The sequence below is a fragment of the Oenanthe melanoleuca genome, chromosome 20 (assembly GCF_029582105.1).
Source record: "Oenanthe melanoleuca isolate GR-GAL-2019-014 chromosome 20, OMel1.0, whole genome shotgun sequence".
NCBI classification, from domain to species: domain Eukaryota; kingdom Metazoa; phylum Chordata; class Aves; order Passeriformes; family Muscicapidae; genus Oenanthe; species Oenanthe melanoleuca.
Genome location: NC_079353.1, coordinates 845,604 through 864,544, shown reverse-complemented (window position 1 = coordinate 864,544; position 18,941 = coordinate 845,604). Strand labels below are relative to the sequence as shown.

The 18,941-nt window shown below is 47.2% G+C and overlaps 2 protein-coding genes across 6 annotated transcripts in view; one reads left to right on the top strand and one right to left on the bottom strand.

Moving 5' to 3' along the window:
• RIPOR3 (RIPOR family member 3) overlaps positions 1-6,737 on the top strand; it is a 42,783-nt gene extending 36,046 nt beyond the window's left edge. For all 5 annotated transcript variants that reach the window (XM_056507645.1, XM_056507649.1, XM_056507648.1 and 2 more), the window contains 7 exons: positions 890-998; positions 2,080-2,244; positions 2,397-2,555; positions 3,213-3,412; positions 4,153-4,236; positions 5,032-5,122; positions 5,816-6,737. In XM_056507645.1, the coding sequence (XP_056363620.1) occupies positions 890-998; positions 2,080-2,244; positions 2,397-2,555; positions 3,213-3,412; positions 4,153-4,236; positions 5,032-5,122; positions 5,816-5,913 (906 nt within the window). In that variant the 3' untranslated portion in view covers positions 5,914-6,737. The remainder of the gene's footprint in view (positions 1-889; positions 999-2,079; positions 2,245-2,396; positions 2,556-3,212; positions 3,413-4,152; positions 4,237-5,031; positions 5,123-5,815) is intronic.
• Positions 6,738-7,183: 446 nt separating this feature from the next.
• PTPN1 (protein tyrosine phosphatase non-receptor type 1) overlaps positions 7,184-18,941 on the bottom strand; it is a 33,473-nt gene continuing 21,715 nt past the window's right edge. Inside the window, exons 2-9 of the mRNA XM_056507597.1 lie at positions 17,329-17,419; positions 16,102-16,202; positions 14,809-14,907; positions 13,605-13,742; positions 12,754-12,963; positions 11,630-11,791; positions 10,771-11,006; positions 7,184-10,301 (exon numbers count right to left, since the gene is read on the bottom strand). Of these exons, the coding sequence (XP_056363572.1) occupies positions 10,097-10,301; positions 10,771-11,006; positions 11,630-11,791; positions 12,754-12,963; positions 13,605-13,742; positions 14,809-14,907; positions 16,102-16,202; positions 17,329-17,419 (1,242 nt within the window). The 3' untranslated portion in view covers positions 7,184-10,096. The remainder of the gene's footprint in view (positions 10,302-10,770; positions 11,007-11,629; positions 11,792-12,753; positions 12,964-13,604; positions 13,743-14,808; positions 14,908-16,101; positions 16,203-17,328; positions 17,420-18,941) is intronic.

The window sequence follows — 18,941 nt, the reverse complement described above, 5'->3', positions numbered from 1 at the left end:
ACACAGAACGTGCCATCCAAACCCCTGCACACAGAACGTGCCATCCAAACCTGTGCCCACAGAACATGCCATCCAAACCTGTGCCCACAGAACATGCCATCCAAACCTGTGCCCACAGAACGTGCCATCCAAACCCGTGCACACAGAACGTGCCATCCAAACCTGTGCACACAGAACGTGCCATCCAAACCCGTGCACACAGAACGTGCCATCCAAACCTGTGCACACAGAACGTGCCATCCCAACCTCTGCACACAGAACATGCCATCCAAACCTGTGCACACAGAACATGCCATCCAAACCCCTGCACACAGAACGTGCCATCCAAACCTGTGCACACAGAACATGCCATCCAAAACCCTGCACACAGAACATGCCATCCAAACCTGTGCCCACAGAACATGCCATCCAAACCTCTGCACACAGAACATGCCATCCAAACCTGTGCCCACAGAACATGCCATCCAAAACCCTGCACACAGAACATGTCATCCAAACCCCTGCACACAGAACATGCCATCCAAACCTGTGCACACAGAACGTGCCATCCAAACCTGTGCACACAGAACATGCCATCCAAACCTCTGCACACAGAACATGCCATCCAAACCTCTGCTGCCTCTTCTCAGGCTCTGGGCTCTGCTGAAGCTCTAGGCAATGCCTCAGTGCCCAAAGCAGGCTGCAAATGCTCAGGCTTGGCTTGGGTGATGTTTAATGAATGAAGAACTGCTACAGCAGAGAGCAGGTGTCTGATGGGCAGGGGATCTTCTGGGAGCAGCTGGGCTTTTCTCACTTGTCTCAAAAGTTGGATTTTAAGACACAAATCCTCATTTATCTGGAGCTGGATCCCGCCCTGATTTCAGCTCCTGAGTTGTCTGTTGCATTTCAGAAACTGAGGACACCAAATGTGGCCCAGGTGGTCCAGGAGAGCATTTTGGAAGAAGTGTCAGAGCAGACACGAGTCCTGGGGGATGTCCTGGATCTGTCTGTTGAGAAAAGTGAGTACCTTCCTTACTCCAAGGTGTGCAGGGATGGGAGAGCTGCACCCCTGCTGTGTCTGCTCAAACCTCCCCAGAACCAGGGGTAAATTCCTTGCAGACACTGACATCATTAAACCTGCTCTTTTATCTGGATTCTTAGGAAAAACAGGGCTCATTCTTTGGTTCATTTTTTTCTTCTACACAGAAGAAAAAAAATTGGAGAAGGTGGTCTCAGAGTAGCTGAATTGGGATGTCTTAAACAGGGATGTTGTAGATGGTGGAGTTTACAGAGAGCAGCAGAGCAGGCTAAAGAAAATCCTCTTTTATATCTGCTTTTCCTTGCTGAGCAAACAGCCCAGATTCTGTGCCCGCTTGCCAGAACAGTTTGGTGGGCACAGAATTCTATCTCAGGTCTTCCCACTACAAAATTCTTCCCTTGGCTGTTGGACAGGACAAAGTGATAAAGCACAATGAGAGGCTTGGAAGGCTTTTGTTCTCATCTTGGTAAATACAGCAGGAAGAATGCAAATTTCAGCTGGAAGCATTTGCTGCCAGATTTTATTCTGGAGGATGTGAGAATAAAGTGTTCCCTGGAGCAGAGCTGCAGAGGGGCTGGGACAGTGTGACAGGGAAGTGTGGGAGGCTGAACTGCAGGAGCTCAGTGCCTGGAGGTGAAAGTGAGGGATGAAGGGTCTGGATGAGGAACCACAGCGAGTTATTGCTGTGCTCTTGTGAAGGGTTTGAGAGCCCCGAGGTCTGCCCTGGGCTAGGAACAGAGGCAGGATCCCAAAAACCCAGGGGCACCTCCTTGGCTGCCAGGAGGGAAACCACTTAAACTCCCAGAATGTTCTGGAAGTGACTCAGGTGCTGGGATAAAGAGAACAATAAGAGGCAGAAGAGCTGCTAATGGCAGTTTAGCAGATCAGCGCTTGCAGGTGTGAACATCTGGGCAGCAAATGTCCCGTTTTTAACAAAACCATCTCTAAAGCAAATACAAGTTAGTGCTGCCCTGTCCAGCCAGGCCATCTGCTGCCTGATTTCTCATGTAAAGTCCCAAATCTGCTAGAGCTCGCTGACTTTTAAAAATGTTGTGTTTCAGTTATTCAGAAGGTTAAGAAGAAGAAGCAGTATCTGAAAATCTGGAGTGATCTGGCAGAGCCCGGCAGCAGCATCCTGGTGACCTCAGCAGAAAGGTTCTGCCATGCACTGAAATACACCATGATGCTCAAAGTGAAGGAGAAGTACCCCAGCCACCTGGAGACAGGTACCAGGAGCACCAGGCCACGCTGAATCAGCTCAGTGCAGTGCTGAAAATTGTCCTCGTGCATTAAAAACCCCAAACCCAAACCTCTCACCTGTTCCAGCAGCTTCCCTGTAACCATCCTGCTGTCCCCTCTGTCCTCCTGTTCCCTGCAGTGCTGCAGAGGCTGCTGGAGCAGATCCTCACCTGTGATGGGCTGCTCCCCTGCTCACGTCTCCAGACAGAACCGGTGACTTTATTCCAGTTTTATCGGTACCTGGAGAGGCACCACATTGGCAGCCTGGAGAAGCACCTGGCCAGGCTGGCTAAGGAAGGTACTGGCAGAGCTGGGCTCCTCCTGCAGGTTCTGCCCTGAGTCCTGCTCAAGGTCCAGCTCAGAGCAGGAAACAGCCCAGCCCTCGCACCCACAGCTTGTAGCCGTTTTCATTCCTCTTGTGACCGGGTGGTTTTGATCAGGACAGGAAAAGTGTGCTTGACTCCCATATCTGATCATGGCAAACAAACCCCGTGTGAAGGATGGGCTTGTCCTCAGAGCCCTGAGGAGTGGGCTCTGGGATATTCCAAAGCTAAAGCAGGCACAAAGGATTCCAGGGACTGAGGGCAGTCTGTGCCTTGGGCTCACTGTTGCAGCTGGACTCAGACACAGAAATGAGCAATAAAATTGCAGAGATTACTAATGTGCATTTTGTAGCCTGAGGTAGCCAGTGCCTCACTTGTCCAACTCGTAAAGCTTCTCCAAAACTTTCTCTGCATTAGAAAAGAATTATTTAAATATAATCCCGGTATTGTCTGCATCCTCAGGCTTGTGCTGATGCAGAGGACTCGTGGAGGGGGCTGAGAGTTTGTTTGAGCTCTGCTCTGCTGTCCCGGGCTGGGCACTGGGACAGGGACAGTGACAGGGCAGGGGGTGGCTGTCCCCGCCGGGTTGGTGCCCTGGCTGAGCCCGTCCTCCCTCCCTCCCTCCCCGGCAGTGATGCTGATCGAGGAGCTGCAGTGCCCCGGGAGGCTGAAGACGCTGAAGAGGCTGAAGGGGAAGAGGCTGAGCCGGCTGCAGCCGCTGCCCGGGACGCTGCGGCTGCTGGGGACGCTGCAGCTGGACGAGAACCACCGAGTCAGCAAAGCGGCCACGGCGTGCCTGGCCCGGGCCGGCGGCGGCTCCCTGCGGGCACGGGTGAGGGGGGACAGCGGGGGGACAGAGGGGACAATGGGGACAGTGGGGACAATGGGGACAGAGGGGGGACAGTGGGGAAAATGGGGACAGCGGGAAATGGGGGGGGAAACGGGGGGACAATGGAGACAGTGGGGACAGTGGGGGGACAATGGGGACAGCGAGGGGATAATGGGGACAATGGGGACAGCGGGGAATGGGGGGGGAAACGGGGGGACAATGGGGACAGAGGGGAGACAGTGGGGACAGCAGGGGGGCAATGGGGACAGCGAGGGGACAATGGGGACAATGAGGAATGCGGGAATGGGGTGGGAAAACGGGGAGACAATGGGGAAAGCGGGGAATGGTGAGGCTCACCCCCACAGGCTGGTGAGCGGCTGGAACACAAACCCTGGATGTGGCACTGGGTGCCATGGGTTAGTTGAGGTGTTAGGGCTGGGTTGGACTTGATGATGTTGGAGATCTCTTCCAACACAGCTATACTGTGAATATAGTGTGACTATGCTGTGAATGCAGGGGGACAGTGGGGACACTGGGAACGGCAGGGGGACAGCAGGGACACGCAGGAGCTTCCCCCAGTCCAGCACCACTTTCCTCACCTTGTTCCAGCTGGGAAGGAGCCCCTAAACCCCTCAGTGCTCCCCTGCATTGAACTTTGTTCATTCACGGGGTAAAACTGCTCCTGTCCCTCGGCTTTGGCTGCTTGCTTACCCCCTGACTTTCTGTTTTCCCTGTTTCTGCAGGCTGTGCTGTTTTACACTGATGTTCTGTCTGACTGTGATGCCAGGCTGCAGCAGGCTGCGTGTTTGGCTCTGAAGAACCTCAGGGTGAGCTCCTGGCTCTGCCCCAAGGCAGAGATCAGAGTGTGTCCAGCTGGGTTTGGCCTGCCAGGGTCACTGGGACTGGGAAATACCGAATTGTCTGCCACAGTTCCCAACTGTTGATGGCATTATTGCAGGGAATGGAGAGGGAGCTGTGGCACCTGGCAGTGTCTGACCTGCCAGGCACAGCACGAGGGATGTGTGAGCCCTGTGATAGTGGGGAAGGGCATGTCTGACTTGATGAATGAGCAACATTTCTGTATCAGTCAGTGCTAAACATTTAACTAACATTTAACTGAAGTTAAATCAGGGGGTATCTTTAACAATAGCTAAATAAAGTTAGAAAATGAAAGTAATATTTGCATTGCTGTTCTAAGAAACTGCAGAGATTTAAACCTTCCCAAGAGCCTCAAGTTTGCACACAAATAGTGAACCAATGTCTGCAAACAGGTGCTCACACAACAGCAAACCAGGGCCTTGAAGTCGCTTTGCAAAGCACCAGCTGGGATGAACCTTCTCAGTGAAGGTCCTTGTTGGGTGACACTAGTTTAATAATCCCACACCCCTGACCTGTACCCTGGAACTATTACACTTTCTGATGCCTTAGAATAGGAGAGAAGGAAACAGGTGAGATCATGTCAGGAAATGTAACTGCATCCCAGTATGTTGGGGAAAAGGAAGGTCCTGGTGGAATTTGGATGTCAGAGGAGATGGCAGTTTGTGTGTCTGTGTTTGCTTTGTAAAAAATGTCCACCAAACTGCTGAAAAGTTGCTGAAGTAAATTCTTCTTTTCTCCAACAGGCTGTGGAGAGCATTGAGCAGGTTGCCCACCTGTGCCAGTCTGAAACAGAGGAAGTCAGGAATGCAGCCAGGGAAACCACACTGTCCTTTGGTAAGGCTTTTGTACAGCTTTAAAACGGTCTGAGAGAATCCTGGGAAATAGTGCAGGACCAGGAGGGGCCTCAAGTTCAGCCAGAACACATCCAGGACAAGGAACAGCTGTTTCATGAACATCTGTTTCATACCATGAAGATAAACTTTACATCACATGTAACAGCTAAGAGCTGATGAAGTTTATAGAACCAGACCAAGGAGAACCTGAAGGATTAAGTGCTTTAGGAACCACTGAACCTTTTGAAAAGCTCACAGATAAGGACTGAAGGCTTTATGCTGGTTCATTACTTGTTACTTCACTGCAATACAAGTGACAAGTGACTGAGAGTGGAGTCAGTGCTCCCCATCTCCTACTGGCCAGTATTTGTGCTTTTCCTCAACAGCTGGAATGCTGCCAGAGCATGGCCAGCTCATGCAGGAGACAACCACTCCCCTGTTCTGTTCTCCAAAGCCCACTCTGAGCCAGGCTTAGCTCTGGGGATCTCCAGCCTTGGCAGGATTTCCACCTGTGCTAATCATGGAAATCCCAGCAGGAGCCCTGATTTTCCATGGTGGCTTCCAGCTGGTTTTGGAAAACTATTCCCTGAGGGGTGTGTTTGTCACCCCTGAGTCCTTCCTCCCAAGCAGGGCTGTGACAGGAGTTCCCTCAGGCTGTTCCTGGCCCTCAGCAGGGGCTGTTTTCTCTCCACAGGGGAACGGGGCCGACAAGCCTTTGAGAAGATGGACAGGATCTGCTGTGAGCTGAGGGAATCGGCTCAGGAGGCTGAGATTGAAATCACAGTGTTTTAGCAGTGGGCTGGGAGCAGCTGGATCCCCACAGCCACACGGGTACCTGGGGTTTGGTTTTGTCTGGTTTCCTTCTGTTCTGTCCCTGCTGCCTCCTGCCCCAGGACAGGTTTATCTCCAAAGGGGGCAGTTTGTGAGCTCCATGGTGCAGCCTGGAATGTGTTTTCTGTCTCTCAGCACATGAGGAAGTACCAAGTGCTGGATAAATGAAAACTGGGATCTCTCAGAATGTGGATCCAGGTCTTAACTGGAGTTTAAATCCCCATCTTGCTGGAATGAGCTGCCCCTGCTCCAACTCTGTCCCATATGATCTATTATCCCAGGAACTGATTTATTAATTTGGCATTCTCCAAGGAGAGAAATGATCACTCCCAGTCCATCAACTGCCCTATTAGAACAAATCCAGCACCTTTGTTTGGTGGTTTCTTTTGCTTGGGCAATTTATCTGCAGAAGGAAAACCTGGTGCTCCCAAAGTCACTTTGTTTAAGATTGCTGCAGCTCAGGCCAGGCCCAGCAGGGCTCAGGGGATCTGCCTCGTGCAGCTCTGACTGAGGGAGGGACAGGTTTGTTTTTTTTTAAATTCTGACTTTAGTCACAGACCAAGACTTCTCCTCCTGCTCCAGCCCTGGTGGGGCTCATCCCCAGCCCTGGCTGGCAGGGTGCCCACAGGGAGCAGCCTGGCTTCAGGGGCAATACTTGAAAGGGTTGGGCTTGTGTGTACATATTTTTATATATATATATATATACACATAAAACTTTTCTATTTGGTATTTATTTGTTGGATTTCATACTGTTTTCTGAAGTTGTAATAAACCATTTGAGACAAGTTGCTGGGAGTGTTTCCTACTGCTGTGCTTGCAGCCCTGGGGACAGGCAAGAGGCACTAAACCCCCAAAGGTGAGGGCCCTGTCCTGCTCCACTTTGGTGAACTCTCTCCTCCAGCTGTAGGTTTCCTTAAAAACATAAACCAAAGGTAAGCACAGGAATTCAAACAGCAGGATCAGCATCAGCTCCTGCAGAAACCAACCTGGGTGCTTGAGTCCTGCACTTCTTACCCTTAAAATGTAACTGTTCAACCTGAAGGACCAGAACAGGGAAATGGAGGTGGCAGGCAGAGATGGGGATCCTCTACTCTGTTACTGGAGCTCTGCCTCCAGGAAATACTTACAGTAACATTTAAATCTCTCTACAAACCCAGCCCCCCTGCCCTCATGTGCCTGTGGCTCAAGCAGGAGCTCATGGATCCAGCCCAGAAGCAACAACACACCCAAGTGAGTTCTTTAAAAAAAGTTTTATTGTTACAACTAAAATGAGAACTGAAAACTTGTATGGGAGATTGAAAAACTGTACAGTTGTACTCTAACCTGGGAGGCCCAGCAGCGCTTACACAAAAGACAAGATACCTGAAACTGTATCATACCAAAACATTCAGCTTTTTTGTCGAGTTTTTACATTTTTTTTTATAAAAGTTTATTCTATGGCAATCTGTAAAAAAGAAAGACCTGATGAGTAAATATTTGCTTAAGGCAGATAGCAGAGCAGCTCACTAACTTTCTAACGAGTCTAACATGGATGTTTGTCCATTTCCAAGAACAGGTTACCCAACACCCCACTGTGCTACGGTATATACACCCCCCAACTACCACAGACAGTACAGGACAGCAAACAAAATGGGCACAGCTCAGGCTTGCCAGCCCTGCCCACACCTCCCTGGGCCCTGGGCACTGCCACTGGGGCCCAGACAGGGTCAGAGCCTGGACCACAGGAAAGAAACAGGCAGGCAGAGGATGCTCAAAGCTCTTCTGTCATTGGCAGGAGCTTTATTGGCAGAATCATTTATAAGTGAATAACTCTGTGTTCAGAGGAAGGATCCTTTCCCTTCCTGCCATACCTCAGATTTCAAATCCTCCCTCTTGGGAGGGTGGCCAGAGGTGGGTTGGGTTTGTTTCTTTCCCCAAGTGTCCCAGAGGCAGGGGAGGTGGGGAAGGGCTGCCTGAGCTCTCTGGAATGTCTGTACTACACTCACTCAGCTGAAAGGAACATGCAGCACCGGGCACACGGAGCACACGGGACCCCACGGGAAGTCATGCCAAGGACTGGGCGAGTACATGGGCTCTGAAAAACACCAACAGTGCTGAACAGAGAGACTCTGCAACACCCTCTGAACCACAGCCACTAAGGATCAGGTCATGCAAATATCATTTGGGCACATCAGGAAGCAGGAATATAAGTTCTGTCACCTTTCAAGCACGTGGTGTTTCATCGGGACACCGCAGACTTCACATGCACTTTAATACACAGGGGTACAAATGGTGCCTAGGGCAGGGTCCTGCCCAGCTGCAGAGAACAGTGGGGACAAAGCAATCACAGAATGTATCTTAAATACACAGATGAGCCATTATATATTACCATTTGTCTATACTCATTTTTTTCCTGTTTCCAATAATATAACTAAATATTGACTGATTACAACATTCCTCCTTTCAAGTACTGGTCTGACCAACAGTCTCACAGGTAAAGGATTGATTCCCAGTACTACCTGAGGATTTATTATTGTACTCTTGAAAAGCCCTTGATGCAAGCTTAACAAAACACAAAAGAGAAGGAACTCCCACCCCCTCCCACCCCTTCACCTACTCACCCACTGAAGGAAGAGCTACACCTACAGCCAGCTTGGCAAAAATAAATAGGGAGTGAAGGGGCTGCCCTGGGCCCCTCCACAGCTAGGGCTGCACTGAGGGTGGCTAAGTGCTATCAATCTAGAAAGACTTGAGAAATAAAACAAATCAGTAACACTGCTGCAGATCAGCTGTCGTGGGGCAGTTCCATCTTTACAGCTCCCAGGAGCGAGGTTGCTCCTGGCCTCTGCACCACGACACAAGCAAAGGAATCTTTGCCATTGTTGTAGAAACTCTCAATAATTTGGTATTTCCCCAAGGAGCAGCCCTGGGTGCTCGGTGCAATGCTGCCTTCCAGTGCCAGCCCTCCCTGTGCACCCCACTCCTCCCCAGCAGCACTTCACCCCTGAGCCCTGTGGGGCCCCAGGGGCTGAGCAGAGCCAGGGATCTCTGGGATCTCTGCTTTCTCCAAAGCAGGACACACCAACGCTGCCAGCAGCAGCAAGGGCTTTGTCCAGAGCCCAGCATGGCTCCTGCTCCTGCCTCAGGGAAGCTGCTCTGGGTCCCCCCAGCACCTCCATGCTCAGGAAGCCACTCTGGGGTGTGCAGAGTGAAACTGCATTTTACATTCCAAATGCTGAGGTTTAAGGACTGGTCCTTCCAAGGGCCACAGACATGGACCCACTGCTGGTGGACATGGTTTGGTTGAATTCCCCTTCCTGATTCTCTCCCTCCCCTCGACCTCTCCCAGAATATAAAAGTAAAAACAGCTTCAGAAAGGATGGTGCAATGTAAAGAGGCATATGTGCAAGTAGAGTGCAACAAAAGTCAATGAGGAGATACACTTAGTAAAGAAAAAAAAAGGAAAAAAAATCAAAGAGCTGGATGTGTTGGGATACCCTGAGCAAATGCAGAAGCCTGGTTCTATCAACACAAGTAAAACAATCAGCTCTTTAAGAACAGTTATGCCAAGATTAAATATATCAATACCACAGGCACTGCCCACAACTCAGTCTTTAAAGATGAAGCAAGTTTAAAAAAAAAAAAAAAGACAAAAAAACAAACCAAAAACCAACCACAAACACACCTCCCCTTCCAAAAGTTTACATTCTTCAGGTATGTGGGTTTCTTTTTCTTTTTTTGGGAACTTGTCAATGTAAGTCATGTATTTGGTTACAACACTTGGAGAGTACAAGCAAGTTTCACTTGTGCCTAGTTTTTCTGAAACAAAAGAAAATGAACTGGCTTTTTAAAAAAGGCTAAAAACAACAATGTGTTGTAATTCTATTATTTAGTTTAAAAAAAAAAAAAAAAAAGAAAACAAAAAAGGAAAACAGACTATTTGGCATTTTCTCTGCTTACTCCTGAATATTTCAAGGCCCTGAGATTACAATATTATGTTCTTGGGACCACAGGGCTGGATAAAACCCTAGTGCATCGATTCTCTCATGAAGCCCTACCCAAAGTTCTGGCCTTTCCCCTAAATCTAGCTGCTGTGAGCCAAGGCTGCCCTGCCTGGAGGGGCTGCGAGGAGCCCAGCACGAGCCGGGAGCGCCCAGGCCACGGGTCAATGGAAACACACCCTGTAGCAGAGATAAGCTCCTGCTGTCAGGAAGGTGAACATGCAGATATTCACTAGGAAGGGCTTCCAGGTGGTCACCACGTTCTCATCCTCCTCCTCCGAGCTCTCCTTGCCGGGCTCCTCCTTGCGGGGCGAGAGCCGCGCGCTCTCACCGACAGTTCTCCTCCGGGCTCCAGTGTCGAGACTAGTGCTGGGGACAGAGGAGCCACACCCAGCAGTGAATATTCCAGGCTGGATTGGCCATGCAGGAGAGAAGGGCAGGGACACCACAGAGATGGAAACCTCTTGGAGCTGCAGCAGCCACCAAAGCACAGCCTGTCTCCAGTTAGGACACATCTGGCTGTTCAACAGAGGTTTAGCAAGAGCATGGGAGGATTCTGTGCCCTTTAAAGAAGAAGCTTTAAGCAGCACCTGCTTTCACTGCTCATCACAAATCTGCACCAAGACAGGCAGTGAGTGAACCCAGCTCACACCCACAGCAGGTCAGGGGACACCAAAGGTCTAAACTCAGGCACCTGCCCAGAAAGCCAGACAGGGATGGAATGTGGCTGCTCCTTCAGCCCTAGCTCCCAAAGAGCAGCTCAAGGTGGAGCTGAGCATCTCCTCCCCTGTGCCATCCCAGCCCGTGGCCCTGTGCCCAGGGGGGCTGAGAGCTTTACCTGTCTGTGCTGGGGGGCACAGCTGGCCGGGCTCTGCCGTCCGGAGCCGTCTCCTCAGCGCTGCTGACTGAGCTCCTGCTCTCCTCCTCCTCTGCCTGCTGCCTGGGCAGGAACTCGGGGTGCTCGTGCATCCTCCCGTTGTGCATCTCTGAGGTTCTCTTGGGGGGCCTGGGAGGTGGGGGGGTGTGTTCAGGGGGTGGCTCCAGGTCTTCATTGGAGAGCTCTTTCCACTGCTCCTGCAGGGAAGGACAAGCCCTGTTAAGCTTTTCTCTTTTATGTAAGTTGCTCTAACTTTAAACTTTACCATGGCAGAATCTTTATATTCTACCTTTTAGTTAACTCTTAAAGTGGCTCTTCATTTGCATTGAGAAAAAAAAGGAAGAAAAACCAGACACAAGAACTCCAAGCCCAAGCTACATCTACTACACAAAACATATTGGCCATAAAAGCAAGAAATTCCAATCTGATTCTAAAAAACTTAAGCAGAACTAAAAAAAAATCTATTTTGCTAGAGTTCTGCTTACAATAAAAAAACCCTGATGAATTTTATCATGACACTTAAACTTCAAGCACATGAGAAAACTTGCTCTGTGTGAAATGCCAGGGGAGGCTGATGCAGCAGCTCCACCCCAGGCACTGTGCAAGAAAGCACAGGAGACACCTGCTACATAACAGGTACTTTTGGGAGGAAATAAAATACAGCACTTTAGGCTTTGACAGACTGTAAAGCACTGTGCCTAAAGATCCCATGATATAAACATGTACTGAAGCTGAAGCAAGCACCAAATCTGAAGCTCTTTCCATCCTGTTCCTCCCACCCACGTGCTGCAGTTCCCTGGCAGCTGCCAGGAGCACTCACTTGCACTGAAGCATCTCCCATGATGAATTTTGCCCCCTCAATAACAGCTAGGTAGGAGAAGCGGAGCTGATCTGCAGTCTGGATGAGCCCCATCCTGTATTTCCTCATTTCCAGGAGAACCTGCTTGACATCCACGGAAGAAGGATCTTTCCGTTTGTCCATCTGCAGATAAAAATGTGAAACATGTTTTCTGCTGAGGTTCACTGCAGTGACTCATTCTGTGGTAGGGCCTTCATACCACGCTCCACATTACAGAATGAACAAACTCACACGCAGCTGGGAGCGGCAGCTCAGTACTGGGTCTCCAAAAACACAGAGGGGAAAACACTGAGCCTCAAAAATACTGCTTTCCCTGAAGGCAAAACCTGTCCTCATGAATCACTCTGAAAACTGAGACTTCTCTTCCTCAGACTCAAAATGGCCACTCAGGAATGAGTGGGGTACACTCCCAAAACATGGAGTAAAACTGTGGGAGTCCAGGGAACTTCCCTGGCTCCTCTGGGGATGCAAGGACCCCCCTGGCAGACCCCTCTGAGACCCCCGAGGGATGCCCAAGAGCCTCAGGGGCTGGATTTAGCTCCTTGGGAAAATCTACCAACACTGTGGGAAGAGATGCAAGCCCTGAAGATAAGTAAAGTGCAAATTAGAGTGTTAGGGTGTAGAATAAGTAGTATTGTTTATATCACGGGCCACGTGGTCAAGATGAAGGATTTGGGGTGTGGTGGGCTTCCTCCTCCTTCTCCTTCATGTTATCCATGTTGGGGTTGCATTCTGGGAACCACAGATTGGATGGGGAAAGAACCGGACACTGTAATGAGACTGCATGGTATTGGAAAGTGATTGTAAATATGGAAGACATAGTTTAGGGTATAAAAGATATGGCTCTGCCTCCCCAGAGGGAACTTTTGTCATGGTTGCTTTGTAGAGCAGGCCTGTGTCAGCCTGGCTGGGACACTCTATAGATAATATAAAATAAACAGCCTTGAGACAGCAGCAGATCGTCTCCAGCAGTTTCTGGCCGGTGATTCAGGAAAACCCTGAATCCCAACCCAGCTGCATGTCCCTTCTGGGGAGATCTCACGCCTAAAGAGAGCCTGAGACAGAGACACAAAGCAGCCCCTTACCAGCAGCAGGCAGGTGTCCACCAGGCAGAAGGTGCCCGAGCGGCCGATGCCGGCGCTGCAGTGCACCACGGCCGGGCCCTGGCCGGGCCGCAGCGAGCCCGACTCGCGCACCTTGAACAGGAAGTTCAGGAACGACGCCGGCGACTCCGGCACGCCGAAATCCGGCCAGGTGGTGTAGTGAAAGTGCAGGATCTCTCGAGTTTCCTGGCTCTGCAAACAACAGCGTTGGGGAATTCTCTTAGTTCGGGTACATGGTCAGAAGGATGGGGAGCAGCTGAGTGTAATTCCAGAGACAAAGTTTCACCAGTCTGAGGGAGATTTTAAAGCTGCACAGGCAAGAAATGAATTACAAGTAGTGGTGTCTTGTGAAGGTCTCCACTGGGAGCAAAGGGAATTGCTAAGTCACAGAATCACAGAATAATGAGGTTGGAAGAGACCTCTAAGACCACTGAGTCCAACCTATGTCCTAACACCTCAACTCAGAGTCTAGACTATAGCACCAAGTGCCATGTCCAGCCTTTTCTTAAACACATCCAGAGATGATGATTCCACCACCTCTCTAGAAGAGCATTCCAGTACTTTATTATTCAATTATACTTTACTAGTCAATTTACTTATTTAGAATTTAGTTATTTCAATACAGTTCTTGTGTCACTCTGGGCACGGCTGAGACATGAAACTGCCTGGAGGGTCCCCAGGTACATCTCATAAACATCCAAGAGTTTCACTTCCACCACATCTCATGCAGAATCATCAAATCCAGGATAATTCACGACCACCCTTGTTGGTGAGGAGCTGAATTGCACCCCAAGGAGAACAAGGACAGGCACTGGATGAGATCTGGTACTCACAGTTAGGTTTTCCAATTCCAGCTGTCGTACTGTGTAGTAGGATTTTATATCTTCAGATATCAATGTTAGTTTCAAGTTTGTATCTTCAAAAAACATTTCTTTATCCTCCTTTCGTGGCCAGTACTGTGCACACTTTATCTAAAACCAAACATGGAATAACAATGCTAAACCAGCAGCAGGCTCAAGACTAAGATGATTTCTGACAGCATTTCAATAAATAGAAAACCCCTTCAGCATTTTCTTCATAGGTAGACAAACAGTGGTTTTGCTCAAACTAATTCTAGTTTATTTTGAAAATACATCCTCTTGGTCATCAGGGTGTAGAATGCAGTTAAAATTCTCTGCACTTTTTTCTGGATTTGTATTAATGTTAAAGTTGTAGCAATTGCCTTTGTGTCTAATTTCTCCATAATGTGTCTGTAAACCATATTTTGTTGTGCTCTATTCTAAGTCTTCCACTGCTGTTTGCTGAGGAGTGTAAGCACTGCCCTAAGGGATCAGAGTAATTTGTTTTGTTCAAAACTACAGCAGTGAAGAGAGGGAGCAGGAATGGTTGGAAAGGAAGAAACTATTGAAAAATATGGTTACTGAATCTCTTTTGAAGATTAAATTTCACTTGTAGTACAAAACCCAGAAAAACACTGAAAAATCCAGACTGCAGAACACAACTCACTGCCCAAGAATTTTCCTGATTATTGGGAATGTTTTCCTGATGATGCAAAAGCATGTACCACCCAGTTATCACTGGTGGATACCCAATACACTCACTGCCCTCCTCTAAATATCTTTGTACATTATTACATTTCATTCTGTACAACAGCGACACTGGAGGGGACAGTGCATGATCAGAGCTCATTGTGTGATGGAAACTTGGTGCCCCAGAGAGCTCTGAGAGGTGCAGTCTGTGTACTGAGAACAACTCCAGACCCCCTGGTTAGCAGCAGAGATTTCCATTTGTGTGGAATCATGTGTTTGGTTTTATTTCAGCCAAATTCAGGATAAATTAGAACCTCCAATTACAAACCAAGTGATCTTCTCACTGCAGTAAGATCAGCTCACCAGGTACTCAACTCCAGGCACAATTTCTTAGATAAAACTACCTGCAGTCATCCCATCCCATTCTTTGGGTTGGTTTAACTTGGGTTTTTTATTACAGAAACCATACATGTGATGAACACACAGCCAGAACTGGGGGAGTACTCACGGATCCCTTCTCCATCACTCTGTTCAACATGACAACACCACGGCTTTTCTGTTCCCAAACCATCTCCCAAAAGTGACCACAAGTATTTGGCAAAGGTCCCTGCAGAGACAGAATCCCCAGAAATAAGCATTATTTTCTGTAAATGTCAGTGCATTCTTCCCCAGTGGAAGTCCCTGCACAAGGCAACAGATTGAAACAAGTAACAAGCAACTTCTCATTTAAAACTGTAAAAAAATGCAGTGAGACAGCTTTGAGTTCCATGTCATGATTTTACCCATGAAAGCATGGTTAATCTTTTCCCCCCATACATAAGAGGAAGAAAGACACAGTCTCATCTGTGAGAACAGAACTGGGAGTGAAAGATGCTGCATTTTCTTAGGAAACGTATACAGGGGTCATGGGGAAATAAACCCCACTGAGTAAAAGCAAAAATAACATCTGTGTCAAACTGCTCTGCAATCCCTCATCCTTATTCATGATACTTGAAAATTACTTGACTAAATGATAGCATCCAAAAGATTGAAAGGATGCAGAATCAGTAACAAATTAAATGTTTTTTCAGAATCTTCTCAGATTTGCTTTGGTACTGAATGAAATTGTGACTCCTTTTAAAGACAATCCATTCCCAAAGTAGATTTCCTTATAACCTCCTCTATTTCTGCTATGTTCCTTTGCTATTTTCTACTCTAAAGCTATTGCTCTGAAGTCTGGGGTTGACCCAGTCCTGTGCTCAAACAGAACAGTAGGTCCTCAGAAAATAAATAAAGCCATTAAATTTGGATCAGGACAGTAACCAGTACCAGTCAGCTGCACTATTTTTATTTGACTATTCCACACTGAGTTCACCCCTGTGATCAACCCCCCCATCCTGAGTAAGGGCAACTGCTCTTACACTGCTCTGCCCATTTCTTCCTGAGAAGATTTATCTTTATTCTTTAGAAACAGGAAGGAAGAGCTGTCACTTGAAAATAATAATCCCAGTCCACCTTTATCTAAAGTGTGGGAGGAAGGGGTAAAAAAAAAAAAGCCAAGATTAGAGATCAGGACAGTTTCCAGGGAACTGAACTCAGGACAAACAAGAAGCTTGGCACAGTTGCTGGCTCTCAGAATAAGACCACAGGGTATGTGGGTACTTTCAAATTTGTTATACAGATAGGTGTGGAACTGACACCTTCAGGGAAGAGCAGGTGTTTGTATGCACTTGAGTAGCTTTACAATAAAGAAAACAAACAGAAAACCCATGAAAGTAACTCCAGCCACTGTAAGATTTTGTTATCCACTGCCAGCAATTACCTGGGTAAGGATGTAGCTCCTTTGGGCCTCTTCCATTTTTATCAAGCTAGCATTGATATAGTCATTGTCTCCTTGGTTTAGCTTAATTCGACTGTGGTCAACTGCAGCACAAGGAGAAAACACTGGTTAAGTGATGCAATTAGGATTTTAATGGCCTTGCACCTTGTATGAAATCCTGAGTATGAACACAGCACAGTGCAAGAACTGAGCTGAGCAGAGCAGTGAGCACAGCTCACACCTCACACACTGCAGCAGTGAAGGGTTTATCTGAAATGAAATAATCCCCACTGCAATCTGCAAACCAGACCACACTGACCTATTTATACACTTATCAAGTTGCTAGTTTTAAATAAATCTAATTGCACAACTGCTTATCTTTTCAGCTGAAACATTCAAATACAGCTTGTTCAAGGTTGTTAAAGGTTTGTCTAAACATATATTGGGCAAACAGGACAGAGACCTTTTATTCTTACTGACATTTAGTTACTGTTCCCAACCCAACCACCCTTTCATGTACACAAAAAATAATCAAAATTCAAGAAATACTGCAAATGGAAATTATTTGCTCTTTTGTTACTCACTTGCTTGACTTGGGACTAAAGAAACCAAACCACCAACTAAAAAATCTCAATACACACAAGGGTTCCCACAATTTGCAAGAAAGCAAACAGGCTGGGAACAGGATTATCTGAAGGCAAGAAGGAATTTGTTACTCACAATCTCAAATATTAGAACTGCTTAGTGAAGCAAACTGTGTGCAACATTTCTGCTCTGGTCAACTGCCCCAAAGGCTTCAGCAGCTTTTAAGCACCAAGGCAGAAGTTCTGTGCCACAGAGCAGCACTCTGGCCAGGGACAGCACTGGACACCTGGCCTGGGACAGCACTGCTGCCACCTGTGCTGCCTGGCAGAAGGCTCTGCCAGGTGAGAACTGCACACAAACCACCCCTGCAACTTCAGCCACCGTTCTTCTCTAGCAGAACTCAAAGGTAAAGCAAGTTTCTTTCTTCAGATTTCATACAGACTCTACTGTGTGCTGCTCTAGTAAAACCCTATGGATGCAAAAGCATGCTGTGACACCAATCTCACAAATAAATAAATTAAAACCAAAGTGAGTTGTCTTGGATGCTTATCCACCTAACAGAATCTGTCCTTACAAAGAACATTTAGCTGTGAGAAGTTACTAGAGGTCAAGTCTTACAAACAATGGAAAAGAAAGTGTACTTACAGGGGCTGACATCTCTGTACCTATTTCTATTTTTGTTTCTGGGATGTTTGGCCACTTTACATGGAAAATCACTGGCTTCATGCTTGATGTCCTGAAATAAAAAAACCCAACCCTGTTAGGTATGAATCCATCTCATTTCATACCATGAGCTATTTTAAGACAAATACCCATTTGATTTCACATCTCCATGTGAGGGAATTCTGGACAGAAAGCACTTTGGGCCTTAAATTAAGAATCAAGTTTAAATTTCTCAGAACACATCACTAACATTACTTATTAAAATAATATTACTTTGCATAATAAAGTAGCACAGCATTCATCAGACATTATGCCCTCCAGCTCCTGAAGGAGCAGGGCCTCTGCCCCAAAGCACTTCCACTTAAACTGCCCTAAGCCCTTGTTTGCAGCATCAGTGAAAATATCAACCTGCAGTGAAAACTTTCACTGTGGTAGGAAAGAACTTGTCTACCCCCCTTGGCACCACACACACAGAGGTGGTTTGTCTAAGATCACTTCCATCATTATCTTGAGTTATCAGTAAGATGTCACAAAGCTTTTTTAGATGCATGTAATAGTTGAGCTGAGACAATTTCAGAAGTTAAAATAAAAAGAATTCTGCTGTCCTTGGACATTAGTCCCAATTTGCTGAAACAGAATTTCACTTTGCAAATACTGTGTAAGTACAGTTCTGCATATAAAGAATCATGTACAATGCTCAAGATTTTTTCAAGTGGGCCATCCACTGCAGCACATTACCTGTTTATCTCTTCTGCTGCATTATTCAGGTATGTACCAATTTACCCTGAATGTCAGGAGAAGAGTTCTGATTTACATAAAGCTGCCCAAAATTAGCACAGTATTCTGAAACTGAAATAAGGGCTGACATCAGCTGCCAGCTTTTTATAACTGAACACATGGCTGCCAGTATTTCTGCTTATGAAGAATGCAGTCTGGAGAATATGATCTGGACTGCCACAGCCTAATATCTCAAACATGAGGCAGCTAAAATGGGTGTTTTCAGAAATTTGTCTCTGATACTAGGTTGGTGACTTGTACTTTACAGGGATTTATTCTGTACTGATTGTACAGGATTAACAAGAGAAAAAAAATGCCAGGAAACTAGGAAGATGGTTGTCTAGATCACTAACCACATTTCCCAAATGTGCTGAAAATCCCTAACGCCCAAAACCAACACCACTCCCTCCCACTTAGGATTCATATTATAAAAGCATCAAAATTCAAACCAAACCAAGATCCCCAAGGAATTTTTCTGTAAATACTGGGCTATTTTAGCAGCAGCACTAATACACAGTTTCATTTCACAGCATTAACAGATTGAAAAAAAGCTGTCTCTTTTATAACTAAATGAATCAAGTGTTTCTTTACAGAAATTGAATTATACAAAGGAACTCTAATACAAAAATATTACACTGAAGCATCCACATGTATGTGCACACACAAAGCACAGCCAGTCCCCAGGAGTTCCACAGATTCAAACACCAACATCAAGTATTTCAGGAATTGAAAGTGGCAATTTATTGTGCAGGGAATAGAGAGCTGGCTATTACCTCACCAGCAAATATCAGATCTTTTTCAAGATGCCATGGTGCCTA